Below are 18,150 nucleotides of genomic sequence, written 5' to 3' on the forward strand. Positions count from 1 at the left end.
CCATCGGTGTGTGAATTGATGGGTCGCAGGTAACCGAACATGCCCAGACTACAGTTTTGCACTGAACAGTCACCTCCGCGGGGAGGGAGTTGTTTCTAGAGCATCTGGGACTTGGACTTGGGGTCCGGTGTGAGGGTGTCTGAGGAGCAGGTCTGCTGCGGGCATGTGGTGTGCGGCTTGTGGCCATCAGCTGCCTTTGCGGTCACTCTGTGGTTCCAGGGACGTGAGGAAGCGCAGCCAGGCGTAGTCTTGGCCTCTGCCTTCTGCTGGCCGCTGTCCAGCTGTTCCCCACAGTTGTGTCACTCCTCGTCCCCGCAGGACACCCAGGTGGGCCGCACCAGGGGTGGGGCTGGTGCTCAGGGTCGCTGCTTCTCATGGTGACACTGCTCCCTGTTCTAGGGGTGGGCGCCTCACTGGCTCCCCTGGTGGCGGTCTTGGACTTGACAGGTAGGTCGTCTCCCAGCGGGAGGGTGCGAGGAGTCACCCTGTGCTGAGCCAGTCTCCCCCTGGAGCCCCCGTGTGTCCTCGGGGACCGACGTGCAGCCCTCAGTCACCCCTGCTCCCGGGCACCCTCTCTGGCGCTTCGCATTTCTTTGCCTCCCCACGTTGTGCATCTCCTCGTGTCCTCAGCGCACAGTGCTCTCAGGCTGTGGAGAGCTGCCTGCTCAGCGGCACAGAGCCGCCCTGCCCGCTCTCCCAGCCTCCCAAACTGCCAGCCCTGCTCCGCGTGCTCTTGTCTGCCGGTGCGCTGTGAGGCCGAGTGTGCTCTCTCCTCGTCACCTGCCGCTGGAGCTCCGGCCTCTGGCTGTGCCTCAACCCAGCCTCCTGCACTGGTCCTCCTGTGGCTGCGTCCCTGGCTCCTCTCACAGTTGGCATCTTCTGCAGGCCCTGCAGCTGCTGGGGTGCTGGACTGTCTGTCCGCCGTTGTGAGTGGCTCGCTGGTGCAGGCAATGCTTCACACACAGCCCCGGCGCGTTGCACGGTCTCCTTGGCTTTGCAGAACCCAGTGCAGGTCTTTTCTACTCCTTCACCCCACTTCAGCCTTGGAGCAGGGACCATCTCAGTGATGGACAGCTGAGATCAGGCCTGTCAGACACGGGGAGACTGATTGACTCAAGTCAATAGCAGTTACACACGCGCGCGCGTGTGTGTGTGTGTGTGTTTCTAAGCCCCCTCTTCTGTGTATCTATGTCATCAATGCTATGCTGCATGAACAGTTTGCTTTTGGTTTTTTAAAATTCCAACATAGAAATCACTGCTCTTGTCAGGCGTTTGGGGTGTCGTCAGAGGACTGCAGCCTGAGAGGCAGTTCCCACTGCCCCTGCCTCGAGAGCCACATTGGCCTGGGCTCTGCTGCTATTGGCGTGCGTCCCCTGCTCCTGGCTCCAGCTCTGTGCTGGGAATGTCTTGGTGTGGCTGCATGACCACCTCACACACCACACAGCCCTCTCCGGGACTGAGCACCTCGAGGTCTGTAGTGTCCAGGATCATAAATAAACTGGAGTGGTGTTCTTACTTGCCAGCATCAGGCTACAGTTTTCATGATTTCCATAGGCTAGATTTTTAGAAATGCAGTTACTGGGTCAACAGATCTGAATATTTTTCCGGATCCTTTAATTATGTTGCGGTATTACTTTCCAAAGCGTTTGTACTAACTGGTGCTCCCGCCATCAGTGCGTGAGAGCACCTGTCGTGCTGGGCTTGAGGCAGTGTCAAGTCCTGCTATTTTAGATCTCAACCAATCTGCTAAGCCAAAATGGCACCTCATTAGTGCTTCAGTTTGCATCTTTGATCACTTGCAAGTCACTGCTGTATTTTAGGAGACCATTTTATCTTGTTTTGACATAGCCTCAACTAGTTTGTCTCGAATTGCAACTGTCAAGATAGATCATTGAAATCAAGAGAGGTAGACCTGGAATAAGTGGCCTCACGCAGGGTGTGAGGAGGCTCAGGTCCCGATGGCGACCCAGTTCTCCCACTTCCTGTGGCAGATGCATAGTGCCAAGAGAGGAAGGAGTAACGTAGGAGTCTTTCCACCTCGGCCGCCAGCTCCCTGTGCCGCCCCCCTCCCCCAACACCAGGGGAGGGCCTGACACACACACACACACACACACACACACACACACACACACACACACCAGGGGAGGCCTGGGCTGCTTCACTGACTGACTGACCCGTTGGTCGGTGCTGCTGTTGGGTATTCCCCTCAGTAGCAGACATGGTATCTCACCATGAATACTCTGTGTGTAACATACAAGCACTTTTAAAAACCTGCATGTCTTCCTCCAGCGCCTTCCTTGTATTCTCTTTAGGCTTTGTTATTGGAGCATATCCGACACACAGGACAGTGCACCGATCTTCCACGAACAGCTGAGCGAATAATCATAACGAACACAACCAGCAAACCACTCAAGAAGTAGGATGCTGACCGCACTCCAAGTCCTCCCCTGGCCCTTAGCCCATCTGCCCTGCAACTACGGTCACTATGGCTCGCACCCTATGGCCGTGCCTGCCTGTGAACTCACACCCACAGAATCGTAGCAGTTACTTCTTTGAATACTCACATACTTTTTCCTTTACACATCTCTCTTGGGTTCATCCATGATATTGCGTGCAGCTGTATGTGTTTTTGCTGTATTCCGGTACAAGCGTGTGCCTCGATTTATCCATGGAACCGTTGACAGACATTTACTTTCTCTACAGGATGTGGCTGCTGGGAATGATTCCTGTGTTGCTCACTGGTGTGGCAACCTGCCTCGGAGTATCTGCTGTGTGCAGCTAGTCGGTGCCTAAGTGACCTGGGAACGTGCACCCAGCAGCTGTGTGTGTGTGCTTTCCCCTTCCTTGCACCCTTGCCGCTGCCGGTTTGTCTGCCACTCTCTTGGTAGTGAGGAAATTTCTAGTTTAATTTCCACATATTTATGAATTTTCTGCTTTCCTTTGGTTACTGATTGCTAGTTTCATTTCAGTGTAATTCAAAAGTGTTTGAAAATGATTTTAACCTTGTTTAATTTATTGAAACTTGTTTCTTGGTCTAACATAGCATATTCTGAGTACGTTGGGAAGAATGTGCAGTGTCCCGAGGCCTGCTGGCTTATCACGTCCGTCTCCACCTCGTGCTGGTCCAGGTGTCCAGCCTGTTCTCACCTGGGCATGGCCCTCCACACACCCTGTGGGACTGTCTGCTTCTCTTCTTTCTGTCAGTGTCTGCTGTTTTGTATTTTGGACTCTGGTTCGTTGCATATATATGCATGTCATTGTCAGGTAGTCTTGCTGAATCAACCATTTTATCAACATAAAATGCCCTCCATTGTTTTTTTAAAGAATTTTTTACTCTTACTGGTTTTGTCTGGTGTCAGGATGGTCAGCCCAGCTTCCATTTGGTGGCTGTACAGGATCCTGCTATCTGCCTTTTCACCATTGTCTGTCTGAAGCACGTCTCTTTATAGACAACAAAGAGTGGCTCGTTTATTTTTTAAAAATTTCTGCCCCCCCAAAACATAATATATGTATATATTTTTTTTTAATAAAAACAAAAGAAAAGATGGCATTTAAAAATCCCTGACTTTCAGCTGGGGACGCTGCCAGTTCCCGTTTGAAGTGACCCTGCCGGGCAGGGTCCTGCTGTGTTGTTTTTGCCCGTATCCATGGCTGTTCTCGTCTCCTCCACTACTGTCTTTCCTTGTTTTGAGAGTTTTAGAATTTCCTTTGGGTTTCTTTTTGCTTTTCTCTTTTTCTCGATACCTTTTAAAATCATTTTCTGAAGGTGTGCCCGGGTTGTAACTCACACGTGGGACGTGAGTCCAGTGTGAGGTGATGCCCGCTTACCATCAGTACGGCACAGAGCCCTTAGCAGTGGCCTCACCCTGCCTGCTGCAGGCCACAGCTTCACACTTCAGGTGCCAGTTAGTGGGCCGGGGGTGTCGTAAAGCACGCGGACAGCAGAGGAGGGCTGCGACCCAAAACACCACGGTGGCTTTGTGTGCCACACGGGTCCTTTGTCAGAGCGGTTCCTGTGCAGAGCCTCGTGGTCACCATGTGCCTCCTTTTCTGTCCTCTTGAAGGACGCCCTTCACGTTTCTTCTGGGATGGGTCCCCCAGTGCACTAACTCCCCTCGTGTTTGTTTAAAGGAAGGTGATTCAGCCTTCTTGCTTAATTTTATTAAAACTTTGATTTTTAGAGCAGTTTTTGGTTCACTGCAAAATTGAGAGAAACGTACAAAGCTGTTTGGTGTGGCCTCTACCCTCAAAATAGAGCTTTCTCATCGTCATTTATTTTTGAAGGACAGTTTTGCCAGACAAGAACCCTCCATCGACAGCGTTTCCCGCTCAGCAGTCCACACCTTTACCTTCTTACCATGGACCGGGCCATGGGACGTGTCCGCTCCCCACACCTCGACCTTCAGCAGCGAGAGCCTGGTCCGCACTGCGCTGAAGGCCGGTCCACTGCTGCTCCTTGTACCCAGCATGTGGGGTCCTCTCTGCAGGGAGCGGGGGCAGGGCATAGGAAGAGGCAGAGGACGGGGCAGTGGCCTGAACGTGCTTGGAACCAAGGCCAGGTCTGCAGAAATACTGTACTTGCCCACAGGCGTAGGCGGAAGACAGCTGTGGTCGATAGTGTGAGCTTTAGGGAAACAGAAGGCCTTGAGAGCCGGCTAATGACAGGCAGAGACGGAAACTCTGAGAGAGCAAGCGGGAAACGCCCATAGCAGGCCGGGCAGGTGAGGGACAGGCCGGCTGGCAGGTGGCTGGGGAGAGAGTCGCGCTCACGGGTCTGCCAACAGAAAGGACAGAAAATGCCGAGCAGGGAACCCAGAACTGTGGGACGCTGCGGAGGTGAACTGCAGAAGAGAGGGCAGCAAGATCGTACGCAAAGGACAGCAACAGAATCCCTAGTTACCGTCGGACACCCATCGCAGGGCCAGGGCGCTCAGAGGACAGCAAGCAGGACAAGTGCCCGATGAAGCACGTACACCAGAGAACAGGCACCACCCAGCTGCATCAGGAAGACGCCGGAAACCGTCCTGGAAGAGGCCGGAGTGCTCGGCGAGGACGCCGGTCTGGCTGCCCGCTTTCCGTCACGACCTCTTCCTGGGGACCGGTGTTCTCCACGGCGTCAGCGCCGTGCACACAGCCCGGCTGCTGTTCCTCCTGGTTCCCATTCTTGGGCCTGCCGCTTTCGTCCCTGACGGAGGTCTCACCAGGGCCTCTGGCTGACCTGTGGGCATCACGGAGCTTCTTCCCTCTCCTCGACTGTAAGGAGTGCTTCACGGCTCCACCGCGAGTCCCACCTGGAGTTGGGTTCCATTCACACCCCACTTGTTGGAATGCGTTTGCCCCTGTAAACCGCGAGGAACGCAGGTGCCTAGCCGTTCCAGGGCCAGGCGTGGGCTGGCGCCTGGACGTGTGGTGGTGCTGAGCTCCCACTCTCCCACTGCTCGGAAGGGCGGTTACAGGGGCTGCTGAGAGCTGCCGGTGGGGTGAGCAGTTCAGGTTGGTGTGTGGCCAGCATCCTGTGGTCACTCTCCCACAGGCAGCAAGAGGCTGAAGGGACAGGAAGGTGGGAATAGTGGGCCTGCCTCCCCCTGTCTCCACCCCCTGGGGCTCCTTACCTTTCTGGCTCGCTTTGCTCCCTCGCTGCAGAGGCTGGTCCAGGGACAGGGGCACTCTGCTTGGCCCCCTCCGCTGCAGCCCAAGGGCTGGTGACCCACGCTGCGTGGGGACCTGCTCAGCCAGCGAGCCCTGGGTGCAGCGGGTGGCCTGGTGGTCGTCCAGCCCGGGCCTCAAGGTTTGCTGTTCATGTCGTGGTTATGCCGCAAGACTCAGGGCCCCGTGGTTCCCCGGCGCCTGAGACGGACAGCACACCTGAGCTCTCAGCCCGGGGCGTGCCAGCTGCTGACCCGCTGCCCCGCCCTCCTGCTGCCCACCTGCCTGCCAGGCGGAGCCACTGTGCCCACATCTCTCCCAGCTGCTGTTTCAGAAATATTTATTTACTTATGTATCTGTTGTTTTTATATATACATGACAGCAGGGTGTATTTTGCACATTATACTTGCATGGAATGCGACCCTTTCCAATTTTGATCCCAGCCTTGTGTTGTACATGTTGTGGAGTTACACTGGTTGTATTTTTATGTGAGCATAGGAAAGTGATGTCCGGTTCATTCTACTGTCTTTCCTGTTCCCGTCCCCGCTCTTTTCCCTTCATTCCCCTTTGTCGAGTCCAGTGAACTTACATACTTCCCTTCCCTACCCTCCCTTGTTATGGGTTAGCATCCACATATCAGAGAGAACATTCAGCATTTGGTTTTTGGGATTGACTTAATTCACTTAGCATGGTAGTCTCCCGTTCCATCCATTTACCAGCAAATGCCATAATGTCATTCTTCTTTGTGGCTGAGTAATATTCCATTGTTAGCTCAGGAATGGACTTCCTCAGTAAGACTTCTAAAGCACAAGAAGTGAAATAAAGATTCAATAAATGGGATGCCATCAAACTGAAAAGCTTCTTCAGAGCAAAGGAAACAATCCAGAACATGAACAGAGAGCTCAGAGAATGGGAGAAAATCTTTACCACCTGCACCTCAGATAGCATTACTCTCCAAGATCTACAAAGATCTCAAAAACCTTAAGGCCTCCTCACCTCCCTTCCTGGTGGCTTGTCCCCATCACTGGGAGAGGGGGCACCCAGTTCTCAAATGAAACAAAATAAGAACACCTGAGATCACAAGGTGCTGGCTCTTGCCCTCCTTATGGCAAGTCGTCTTTCACGCTTCCTGGCCACCATGAGGTGGGCTTCCTCTGCCGAGTGCCGACGGGTGTGGATGGAAACCTTTGAAACCCAGCCAGAGTGACCCTCTCCTCTGCAGGTTGACCAGCACAGGCTTTCCTGGGAGCTGCCGCTGGCTGAGTGCGCAGCACACTGCACCCGCTCCGCCGCACTGGGGCACCGTCCTCCCGCCAGCAGCGTGCCTCGTCGCTGGCAGCCGCCAGCAGGGCCCCGGGCAGGCGAGAGTCCATTCACGTCAGCGCAGTCCAGGTTGCAGACCCATGTTTTCTTTTTTAAGAAAAAGGAAGTTAAAACAGCAAGGCCAAGTATTTCTTCTGCAAAGGAGATTCAGCTGCCACTCTTCAGCCACAGGTGCGTCCAGGTACAGTTTTGATTTGCTCTAACTGTGTCTCGAACCCTTTCTTCTTTGGAGTTGAGCAGCTGCCTTAACTGTGCCAACACACATCAGTGAGGGCTCAGGATCTCTCCATGGAGCAACTCCTGCGCGCACAGTGGAACCGACGGTCAGCTGGTGCCTGGGCCTGGAGGCACCCCTCCTGCAGTGGACCCACGGTGCCACGTTGTCCTCGGGGTTTCGAGCAGAGCTTGTTACAGATAAAAGGGAAGCCAGTAGATTACCATGGCTTTGGTTGGAAATTGCCAAGAACGATTAAGGCAAATATGCCAAAGGAAATGCTCATATTCAGAAGGAAGTTCCTCTGTTACCTGTGTTTCATCGTTAACTTCAAAACTGTGTGGTTGATTGTATATAGGCAGAAATTCTCCAAAGTTTACGTGATGAAAATTTGCTTTGCAGCAAATGGTTTCAGTATCTAATAAGCACAGTCCTCTGAAAACCATGCTTAAAATTTAAGAAACTTCAAAATTTCTCCATTGACCAAAATTTTTCTTCTCCAGCGAAAATAGTTTACCAGAGAAAAAGGAAATTTGACTCTTTGCATGCTTTTAAGGAAAGTCTCAGTCTGTGGGGAAGGAAGTTCTTGCTTGCCTCCCAGGAAAGCCCTGCAGGGACCCTAACCCTGCTGCCCTGTGGCAGGTGCCTGGGAGACAGGGTGCCCCGCCTGGGTGCTCTTCGCTGCTTCCTGCCCGTCCTCACCAGAGCACGCTCTTCTCTGGTCCAGGACACACATTGCTATCACAAATGTCTCGCCCACTTACTGTGGAGATTTGGGGCAATACAGGAGCACAGTTTAGATATCCAAACAGAAGTTACTGACCCACAGAAGGAATAAAAAGAGACTTTAAGAGAATTTTAAAAATAGGCAGTGGAAAAAAATCACTTTACACGCAGCAACAGTGTGTTGATTTCACGTTAATGACAACCTAAACCATGGAGCTGCAGAGTCGCAGTCAGCCGAGGGATGCCAGTGTAGAATTCTCTTCCTGCAGGTGCTCCTGGAACCGGAAGGAGAAATAAGGGTCTTGAGAAGACATAGCGCCTGTGTTAGGAGAGAAAATAGGCCAAGAATCAATAAGCTAAACATACCAATGAAGAAGTTAGAAAAAGAGCAGCAAATTTACATGAATAAGCACATGGCAGGAAGTAAAAAACTCTGTAAATGGAGATCATAAAAACAACACTGGCTCTTTATGCACTGGTTACTCCCTGGCAAGGTTGGTCAATCAAATGAGGATGCTTGGTCATTAAAAAGGTAGGAGGGTGTTTTAATGACGGGATGCCAATGAGCTTGGAAATCTGGATGAAATGTACAGATTCTTAGAAAACAAAGCTGAAGAAAGTTTACACAAGAGTAAATGATCTAACTGGGTCTGTAATTACTAAAAAAGTTTATTTTGTAATTTAAACATTGTGCAAAGAAAACTACAGGCCCACATACTTTCACTGTGGAATTAACCAGTCAATCTTGGAAGCTAACTAACACGGCCCTTCTCAATATCCCAGAAAGGAGGAGTAGCACTCTCTAGCTCGTTTCCACAACCCAGAGTAACCACAACACTGAATTATAAAACAAATAAGAAAAAAGTGGTGTTTGCTTGTGAACAGAGGCCAGAATTCTAAACTAGTCTAAATACATTGTATATAAAACCATGAAAAAGGGACTTTATTCTAAGAATGTAAACTCTATTTAATGCTCAGAAATCAACTGGACTTAAATAAAAAAAGAAAGATAGTAGGATAAGTTGAGTAGATACAGAACAGAAATTCAGTAGAATTCAGTACCTGTTCATGTTTAGCACCTGGTGGTAAACCAGGACTGGAAGGAAGCTCCCTAATACAAGATAGCTTCAGAAGAGCGCCATCCTTCATTGGTAAGTGTCTACAGCTTGAGCGCCTGCAGGACACACCTTGCCTGACCTCCCCCTGCTGAGTCCTCAGCATGAGGGGAAGGTCCTGAAGGTAAAGGAAGCCATTGCCCTCTGCGGGAGGTCTAGGAGTCCTCCTCCAAAATGTTTGAGACCAGAGTGTTGTAGGTTCATTCAGGTTTTGTAGATATATAAGTACGTAAAGAGCTCTCTTGAGGATGGGACCCAAGTCCAAACACAAGACTTGTCATTCATGTGTCACTTGCACCCAAATGTCCTGAAGGCATCGGTGTACAGTATTTTTATTGCACCTACATTTTGACTCTTGAGATGTGGAATTTTCCACCTGAGCTATTACCTTGGTGCTCAAAAAGTTCTGCATTTTGTAGCATTTTGGATTTTCAGATTGTTATGTTCAACCTGCATATAAAATTTTAATATAACTGTGGGAAGTTTTCCCATAAATCTGCTAATTAATAAGTACATTTTACAGGGTCACTGGATACAAATTAGTTTACAGGAATCAGTGATATTTTGGAATACCAACAATAAAAATGTCCGTTAAATATTAGTTAAAAGGGGAAAAATTAAGATACCACCATAACAAAGTATCAAAAATATATTAACTAGAATATAAAAAGGAAAAAAAGAAGAAAACTATAAAATGTTTTTGAGAGAAAACTTAAAGGTCCTAAACAAATGGCATGTTTGGGAAGGTTCAACATTAACAAAGTGTTGTTTCTCCCTGAGCTGATCGTTAGTCATGATAGCCACTAGCTTCGTGTGGCCTTGAGGATTTGACATGAGGCCACGCTGAATTGAACTGTGTTCTTACATGAAGTGCTATTGGGATTCAGAGACCCAGCATGGAAAATGGAATGTCAAATGTCCCAATTACTTTTACATGTTGATTACTTTTTGAGGTTGATTACTTTTTGGATATATTGTTAAAACATACTGAAATTGATTTCACCTGATAGGTTTTTAATTTTTAAATTTGACTTAGCAAATTTAAAACTACATGTGTGGTTTGCATTTTTGGTTCACATTGTATTTCTATTGGACAAGACCAGATTTTAAATTCGATGCCTCCTCAGTTAGAATCAGGAAAGATTAATTATCATTTTGAAAGTTGATAGGCAGTTCTAAAATTGATGGGCATACAGAGGACCAAGAACAGTGAAGACTCCTTGGTGGAGGCCACAGTGAGAAAACAGGCTCTGTTGCAGGGTTTCTCAGCTTCAGCACATAGACAAGTAATGCTGACCTTGTAGGAGAACGGGGTCCGTCTCGTGGTTACCGTGTTTAGCCGCAGCCCTGGCCTCTACCCACTAGATGTCAGTAGCACCCCCATTTGTGAAAACCAAAATTTTTCTCAAGATGTTGCCATATGAATCAACTGATCCCTGGGAAGGATGGTCTTTACTGGATATGAAGTCTTATCAAGCAAGTCAGTGATGTGAGGACAAGGACAAACAGCTGGGTTAGTGGAATGGAAAGTGGGAAGAACGCAGGAAACCCACACAGGTGTGGACGCGACTTTGGTAGATTCATTACCCCGACGCATCCATTGGAAATAAACTTAACCTCTGCCGCACACACAGAAATGGGCTTTGGTGGAGTTTGATGCACGTCAAAGGTGAGATAATGAAGCTTTTAGAAAAGAAGATGAGAGATTCTCTTCATGGTTTTGACACACGGAAGCAGCGCTGATCGTGAAGAAGCTGCGTGGTCACAGTGGGCTGCTCCCAAAGCAGGGTCTGTTGGTGGGAGGACACTGCAGGAGGGTGGACAAAGGCCCTCGGCAGATGGACATGGTCCTAACGCATCTGCAGCACAGCTCTTCAGCCCAAAGAACACGAATCTTGTGCTAAAAAACTAGGAGGAAGACGGATCCCAGTGGAGAAGTATTCACAGCATAGGAGGAGAACCCAAGTGTGGAAGTGCACGAGGCCAGGAGACCCGAGGTGGCTCACTCGGCTTCTCCAGCAGCCAGGCAGGTGCAGAGCAGCGGGGAGCTGCTGGCATCGCAGCAAGACCAGAGCCAGCCAGGGCTGCACCGGGTTGCGGGGGCGGGTTTGCTAACTTTGAACACGAGCTGCCCGTGACCTGCGTGCCTGCATCAGGTAGGCGTGTCCTGGAGAATGTTCGTGCAGCACGTTGGAACACAGGAGTGTATTCAATAAGAGACCCATGGGGGGCCCTTCACTAGTAACGTACTCACACAATGGAGTGATAAGTAGCAAAACCGTGTATTTACAGCTACGTAAAACAGCATGATGACTCTCGCAAACATCAAACTCATGAGGGGGCCAGGCACAAAAGAATGTGTGTCACAGGAACGCGTTACATGATTTCCTTGAACAGGTAAAGCTACACCCTGGTGCGATCAGAGAGAGCATACGTCTTTGTGATAGCTGAAACCTGGAAATAGTCCAGATGTCTCCCAACAGGCAAGGGTTGAAGACGTTTCTGTGTATTCATGCAATGGAATACTAATAACCCAAAAGTAGACCTCACCCTGCAGCACCCTGGAGCAGCCATACAAGCACTACTGAGTGATGAGACCGACAAAGGAATACGTGATTCTATTTGTGTGACTCTCAAACAGCCAGAAAAACTGAACTGCAGGGTTAAAGTCAGGGCATTGGATGTCTTTGGGTATCAGAGTGGATAGTGACCAGGCAGAAGGGACGTCTGGGCATGGTGTTTGAGGACAGCCCCCTGAGCTGGTGTCCAGGCTGGCTCAGTGAGCACGGGCCTGCTCTGGACGCCTGTGCTGGGCTTCACGCCCCAGCTCCCCGCCTCCTTCCTCGCACGTGTGCAGAGTGAATGGGCACCAGTCAGCTGATTCTCGAGGGGGCTGGCAGGAGGCTGCTAGCTCCACCTCCAGGGGCTTCCCCAAGGACTGGCAGGCACCCTTTGGGGTCCCTTGCATTCGCCAGCCCAGCACAGCCCAGTAGGACTCAGAGAGTTTGTTTTGTTTCCTTTTCTGCATGTTATCTCATTAGTCAATCTTTAGGTTTCTAACAGATATCTAAGTGTAAGTAGGATATTATTAGCCTCCTGTTTTGTAATGGATCATTGCTGGCATGTAATAGCTGTTACTTGGAGTTACTGCTGCTGCCGGGCTTGGTTCTAAGTGCTAATGCATTAACACCTGATTCTGTCTAAAATGCTTCATTTTGCACAGGTAGGCATCGAAAACAGAGAAAAATAAAAATATACCACACTCCCAGCCTGTGATTCACTCTGGTTCAAGAGTCCACATTTCTTAACCTATTGTTCTATTCTGGGAAAGCTGTTGATTTTCCTTTTGTAATTGCTGTCTTGATTCTATTCTAATTTTTCAGTTGATGGTCGTAGGGTTCCAAGAAGCCAGTTACATTATTTACAATTATTTATTTTTGCATGCTCTCCAGTAAGTCCTGTCTGGCTCTCTTGCTTGGATCATAACTTGCAGGGACATGTCGACACAGAAATAAGAGCAGACATTCTTCTGTTAGTCTGACTAAATGGGAGTGTCTTTTTTTTTTTAACCACTAAGAATTATTTGAACCATTTGACTACAAAGTGCTTTTCCATATGTTAAGGGTGTATTTTTTTTAATAGTTTTTGATTTGTTTGTTTTGTTTTAAAATCGGGCTGAGCCTTTAAACCCTGTCAAATGTCTTGGGTGTCTGCGTTGTTTTTCTATGTTGAACTGTTGGTGTGATGAATTGTATTACTCTTCAGCCCAATAACGAATTCTCTGCCTTCTGAGAATTTCTAACAGTGCCAAATTCCATTTGCTAAAATGTCTCTTAAGATCTCTGCATATGTAAGTGCAAATGAGATGCTCTGCAGTGCTCTACTCTAAGCTCAGCGCTGGAAGGATCGGTTACGCAGGGCTCTGGAACAGCCTGTCCTCTCTGTACAGTGAGCGGAGGAGCTGAGTCTGAGAGTGTCCCTCATGAGCAGCTCCCACAGGCTCCACGTGGACAGGGAGGAGAGTGGTGTACTGCTTGCGGCTCACTTCACTTTTTTTTTTTGTTGTTGTTGTTGTTTTTGTTTTTTGTTTATTTTTTTAGTTGTCAGTGGATCTTTATTTTTATTTATTCATTTATATGTGGTGCTGAGAATTGAACCCAGTGCCTCACACATGCCAGGCAAGTGCTCTACCACTGAACTACAATCCCTCCCTTCACTTTTTCCTCAAGTCCCAGGCCCTGCCTCCTCTCAAGGGAAGAGTCTGACTTCAGATTTTAAGCTGTCAGTAGTGTTTTGAGATTTTGCAATAAGTCTTTGCATCTTTACTTTCTTTGAGTCCTAGAAGGGAGCAACAGAGTCAGAGGGTGTAAACTTTGTGTGTGTGTATGTGTGTGAGAGAGAGAGAGACATTCTGGGCCTCTGACATGCTGGGCAAGTACTGTACCACTGGGCTACTTTATTTTGGGATGGAATCTCCCTGAGTGGTCCGGGCTGGCCTCCAACTTGTGATCCTCCTGCCTCAGCCTCCTCGGTACTTGAAATTATGGATGTGCCCCACCACACCTGGCTGTGTAAAGTTTTTAAAGGCTTAATGGCTATTGTCAGATTGCTTTTTGGAAAACCATGTCTCTCTTGGATATATGGTAAACAAAGGGGACATTGACCATTCATAAGTGTGACTTTTCTTCCAACAAGAAAAGCCAAGAGATTATTAAGAGATGAGAGAGCAGGAAGCAGGACAGGAGTAGTAATTCTTGTCATTGACAATCTGAGTGATCGCTATCTGAATTAGTTTTCCACAGCATAAAGCTTTTTGTTGGTTTGACATTTCTTACTGCATCTAAACTGCACGTGCATCTGGGAAGCAGGACAGGAGTAGTAATTCTTGTCATTGACAATCTGAGTGATCGCTATCTGAATTAGTTTTCCACAGCATAAAGCTTTTTGTTGGTTTGACATTTCTTACTGCATCTAAACTGCACGTGCATCTGGGAACCTTGGGCACCTAACACAGCGTCTGGTGCTGTGAGGAGAGGAAGGGTGCTGGCTAACAGCTGTGCCTCCTGAAGGCACATGAGAATCTTACCTCACTGGGGGTGTGTCTCTATACATTTTCATCTGTGCCCCAGATATGATCCCTGATATGTAAGTTGATGCTGGGTTTCCCCGTCCTGGGTTGTCTGCGGGTTGAGAGGCTTGAGGCTGCTCTCAGGTCACCAGGTGACTTCCACCGTGAGTAAAGCAGAGTTGACTCTTCTTCCATTTTAGCAACAGCGTACCGTCTACAGACTGACGCTTGTGAAGTCTTGGAATGTGGATGAACTCCAGGCCTATGCCGACCTCGTGTCCCTGGGGAATCCTGACTTCATTGAAGTGAAGGTAAGCCTGCCCCCAGGGTGTGACCGCTTCACCTGGCGCTTGTGGTGGAGGGGCAGCTGGGACTTTTGAAACTCTGATGGAGGTTTTCATGGGCGATTGTTGAGAACCTGGCCTTGTTCTAGGGAAGACAGGCGCCTGCTGGTAGAGAGCCTGTTCTGTGGGGGGGGGGGGGGTGACCTAATGAGGCACGCTGCAGAGTGACATTCCCTGGGAGGTGAGTCGCAGCGTGGCGAATAAATGTTACCTCACAGCATTCCAGACGCGTTGCAGAGGTAGGTGGCTGGTCTGATGGGCACCCCTCATCCGTCCATCACTCCCCATGACAGCTGGTCTGATGGCACCCTCATCCGTCCATCACTCCCCGTGACAGCTGGTCTGATGGCATCCCTCATCCGTCCATCACTCCCCGTGACAGCTGGTCTGATGTCATCCCTCATCCATCCATCACTTCCCGTGACAGCTGGTCTGTTGGGCACCTGTCATCCGTCTATCACTCCCCATGACAGCTGGTCTGATGGGCACCTGACATCCATCCATCACTCCCCATGACAGCTGGTCTGATGAGCTTCCCTCATCCATCCATCACTCCCCATGACAGCTGGTCTGATGGGCACCTGTCATCTGTCTGTCACCCCCCATGACAGCTGGTCTGATGGGCACCTGTCATCCGTCTGTCACCCCCCATAACAGCTGGACTGAAGGGCACCTGTCATCCATCCATCACCCCCCATGACAGCTTGTCTGATGGGCACCTGTCATCCATCCATCACCCCCCATGACAGCTGGTTTGAAGGGCACCTGTCATCCATCCATCACCCCCCATGACAGCTGGTCTGATGGGCACCCCTCATCCATCACTACCCCGTGATAGCTGGTCTGATGGGCACCCCTCATCCATCCATCAGTCCCCCGTGACAGCTGGTCTGATGGGCACCTGTCATCCATCTGTCACCCCCCATGACAGCTGGTCTGACGGGCTCCCCTGCCTGTCAGTTTTAGTCAGCTTTTTCACTGCTGCCACTTACGAACCCGACCAGCACAACCGCAGAGGAGGAAGAGTTTGAGGGCGCAGGGTTTCAGAGGTCTCAGTCCATAGAAGGCCAGCTCCGTTCCTCCAGGCTAGAGGTGAGGCTGGACATCATGGCGGGAGAGAGTGGCAGAGATCAGGAGGCAGTCTCCACTTGTCAGATATAAATACAGACCCAAAGCCACGCCCGAATTCCTCTTCCTCCAGACATCCACCACTTCAGTTACCACTCGGTTGGTCCCTGTCAGGGGATTCACCCAGTAGCTTAAGGCTGTATTCAGTCTTTTCTCCTCCAAAAGTTCTTGCATTGTCTCACACGTGAGCTTTTGGGGGACACCTCACATCCAAACCATAACACATACCGTCACTCCCCCGAGGACGGCTGGTCTGGTGGGCTCCCTGTCCGTCACTCCTCTTCAGCCATGATCAACTTGTGACCAGTTTCATTTCCACTCTACCCCTCCCCTTTTTCTCTGCCTTTAGCCCAGATTATTTCGAACCAGTTCCTGACATTGTATCTTTTACCCATAATTATGTCAGGCTATAATCTCCCAAAAGTGTATACTCGTGAAATACCATGCAAAGTTCCAGGCCCACACCTAAAATGTCTTAATTATTGCAACACAGAGGTTTCAGGTTTTACAGACTATTTCTCCTTATTTAAGCTCTTATTTTTGAGTCAGGACTCAAATAAGGGCCATACATTGTAATTAGATTATCTCTTAAATCTCTTTTACTCTACTAGCTCCTCTTCCATAGGTTTTTCTTCCTCACTATGTATCTTGTTAGAGAAAAGGAGCACTCATTCTGGCATGTTCCCCACACGTAGATTTTAGGTTTTGTTGGTAGCTTGTCCCTCTGCCCCTGTATTTCATGTGGATTGGTCATTAGATCATGAGAAGGGTGATCAGATTTAGGGATGTGTGTGTGATTCAAGGACAGCTCATTGGTGATACCACGTATATCCATGGGGAGGCCTACGTAAAGCATCTGCCTGTCTCTTGCATGTTCTTGCCAGTGTTTCTTTGGGATGGATTCCTGAGAGGAAGAAACATCCTGAGTTCCCTGCTGGCTGTATTAAGGTTGGGATGCCTTTTAAATGTCCAAGTACAGACTCCCACAGGCCACGGGCCCTGCATTGTGGAGGTGTGGGGTAAGACAGGGCAGGAATACTGACTTGGAATTGCACAAGATGGTCGCTAAAGCTGGGGAGGGTCTGGAGGAACCCGACTGGGAGGGGAGGCAACTGAACCTCCACAGAACAGGTGCACTGCAGTATGTGCCTGTCTCTGGCAGAGTGCGTCCTGGGAGTGGGAGCCCAGTGCTGTGGGAGAGGCGGCGGGTCCCATCACAGTGTGGCAAGCTCTGTCCCTGTGCTCTGGGAAACCTGGGAACCCTGAGGTGCTGCTGACGGGTGCCGTCCGTCTCTGCTCTGGCCTTTAGATGTTGCTCCTGACTTCAAAAGATTACTCTTGGCGAGAGCTTTAATGAGGAAAAGATACAAACCACATCTGGAAGTATATGTCCCGGTTTCAGAGGACCTTGCTAGCATCAGATTAGTGGTGTTTTGGTTTATGGGTCAGCTGTTAAGAATTCTGCCTCAAATTACGTCACAGGGAAACCCTTTATTATGAAGCAGCTTGCCGGACGGCACGGCCACCTTCTTCCTTCCTTCTCTTTCCTCCCTCCCTTCTCTTCCCCTTTCCCTTCTCTTTCTCTTGAAGTCACTTTTTTATACAGAGTTATTTTATAATCTGAAATATTCAGCAGATTTTTTTTTTGGGGGTGCTGGGGATCGAACCCAGGGCCTTGTGCTTGCAAGGCAAGCACTCTACCAACTGAGCTATCTCCCCAGCCCCTCAGCAGATGTTTTTTCTGAAGGAAGATGTTTACTTGGTAAACAGTGTAATTCTCGAATGGACTGTTGTTAGTGTGGCAAACTATTAATGTTACTAGGACATAGAAGTGGCCTTTCCTGTGTATCCTGAGACGTCTTCACACAGTTGTTTCACCTCGTGCTCAGCAGTGGTTTTGAGCTCTCTTCATGTGCCAGCCATTAAAGCACTAGTAATCTGAAAAGGCAACACCATGTGCTGTTTGCAAAACGACTCTTATGAACAAAGTCCACCAAAGTAAATAAGCTACTTTAAGAGATTTAATAATTTAAAACTCTTAGAGAAATGTGTAATCTAGCCACAGTTTAAATGTTGTTAATAATAAAATTCAGTGTAGGAACATTTTGTGTCATATGTAGAGAGAGCAACCAGGACTAGCCTGTCGGACCTCAGGCACCGTGTCCTGCATTGTGGGGTGCCTGGCCCCAGGGGTGAGACAGGCTGCGGTGTGTCAGTCACTGTAATGAGCATGCATTGCTTTTATAATTCAAATGTCTGAAATGGAGCCAGATGCAGTGGTACATGCCTGCAATCCCAGCCACTCTGGAGGCCAAGACAGGGCAATGCAGCAAAGACCCTGTCTCAAAATAAAAAGTAAAAAGTACTGGAGATGTAGCTCTGGGTTAGCTTGTAGCTTGTCAAGCATGCATAAGGCCCTGGGTTCAATCACCAGCACTACCAAAAAAAAAAAAACTGAAATGAAGTTAGTGGATGGAGAAGGACTGCTTTCCTGTTGAAGAGGATGAAGCCACTTCATGTCTAAGAGGGCATTGTTTTATTGTTTTCTGGTGGTTTAGATTTTTCAAAGTGTAAGTTTTTAAAATG

The 18,150-nt window shown here is 49.2% G+C and overlaps 1 protein-coding gene across 4 annotated transcripts in view; it reads left to right on the top strand.

Moving 5' to 3' along the window:
• The window catches only part of LOC124970805 (S-adenosyl-L-methionine-dependent tRNA 4-demethylwyosine synthase TYW1-like), a 149,782-nt gene that overhangs the window by 107,403 nt on the left and 24,229 nt on the right, over positions 1 to 18,150 (top strand). For 3 of the 4 annotated variants that reach the window (XM_047534411.1, XM_047534413.1, XM_047534412.1), the window contains exon 14: positions 14,293 to 14,403. The exons of the other annotated variant lie outside the window; for it this stretch is intronic. In XM_047534411.1, the coding sequence (XP_047390367.1) occupies positions 14,293 to 14,403 (111 nt within the window). The remainder of the gene's footprint in view (positions 1 to 14,292; positions 14,404 to 18,150) is intronic. 4 annotated transcript variants of the gene reach the window in all.

The sequence above is a fragment of the Sciurus carolinensis genome, chromosome 18 (assembly GCF_902686445.1).
Source record: "Sciurus carolinensis chromosome 18, mSciCar1.2, whole genome shotgun sequence".
Taxonomy (NCBI): Eukaryota; Metazoa; Chordata; class Mammalia; order Rodentia; family Sciuridae; genus Sciurus; species Sciurus carolinensis.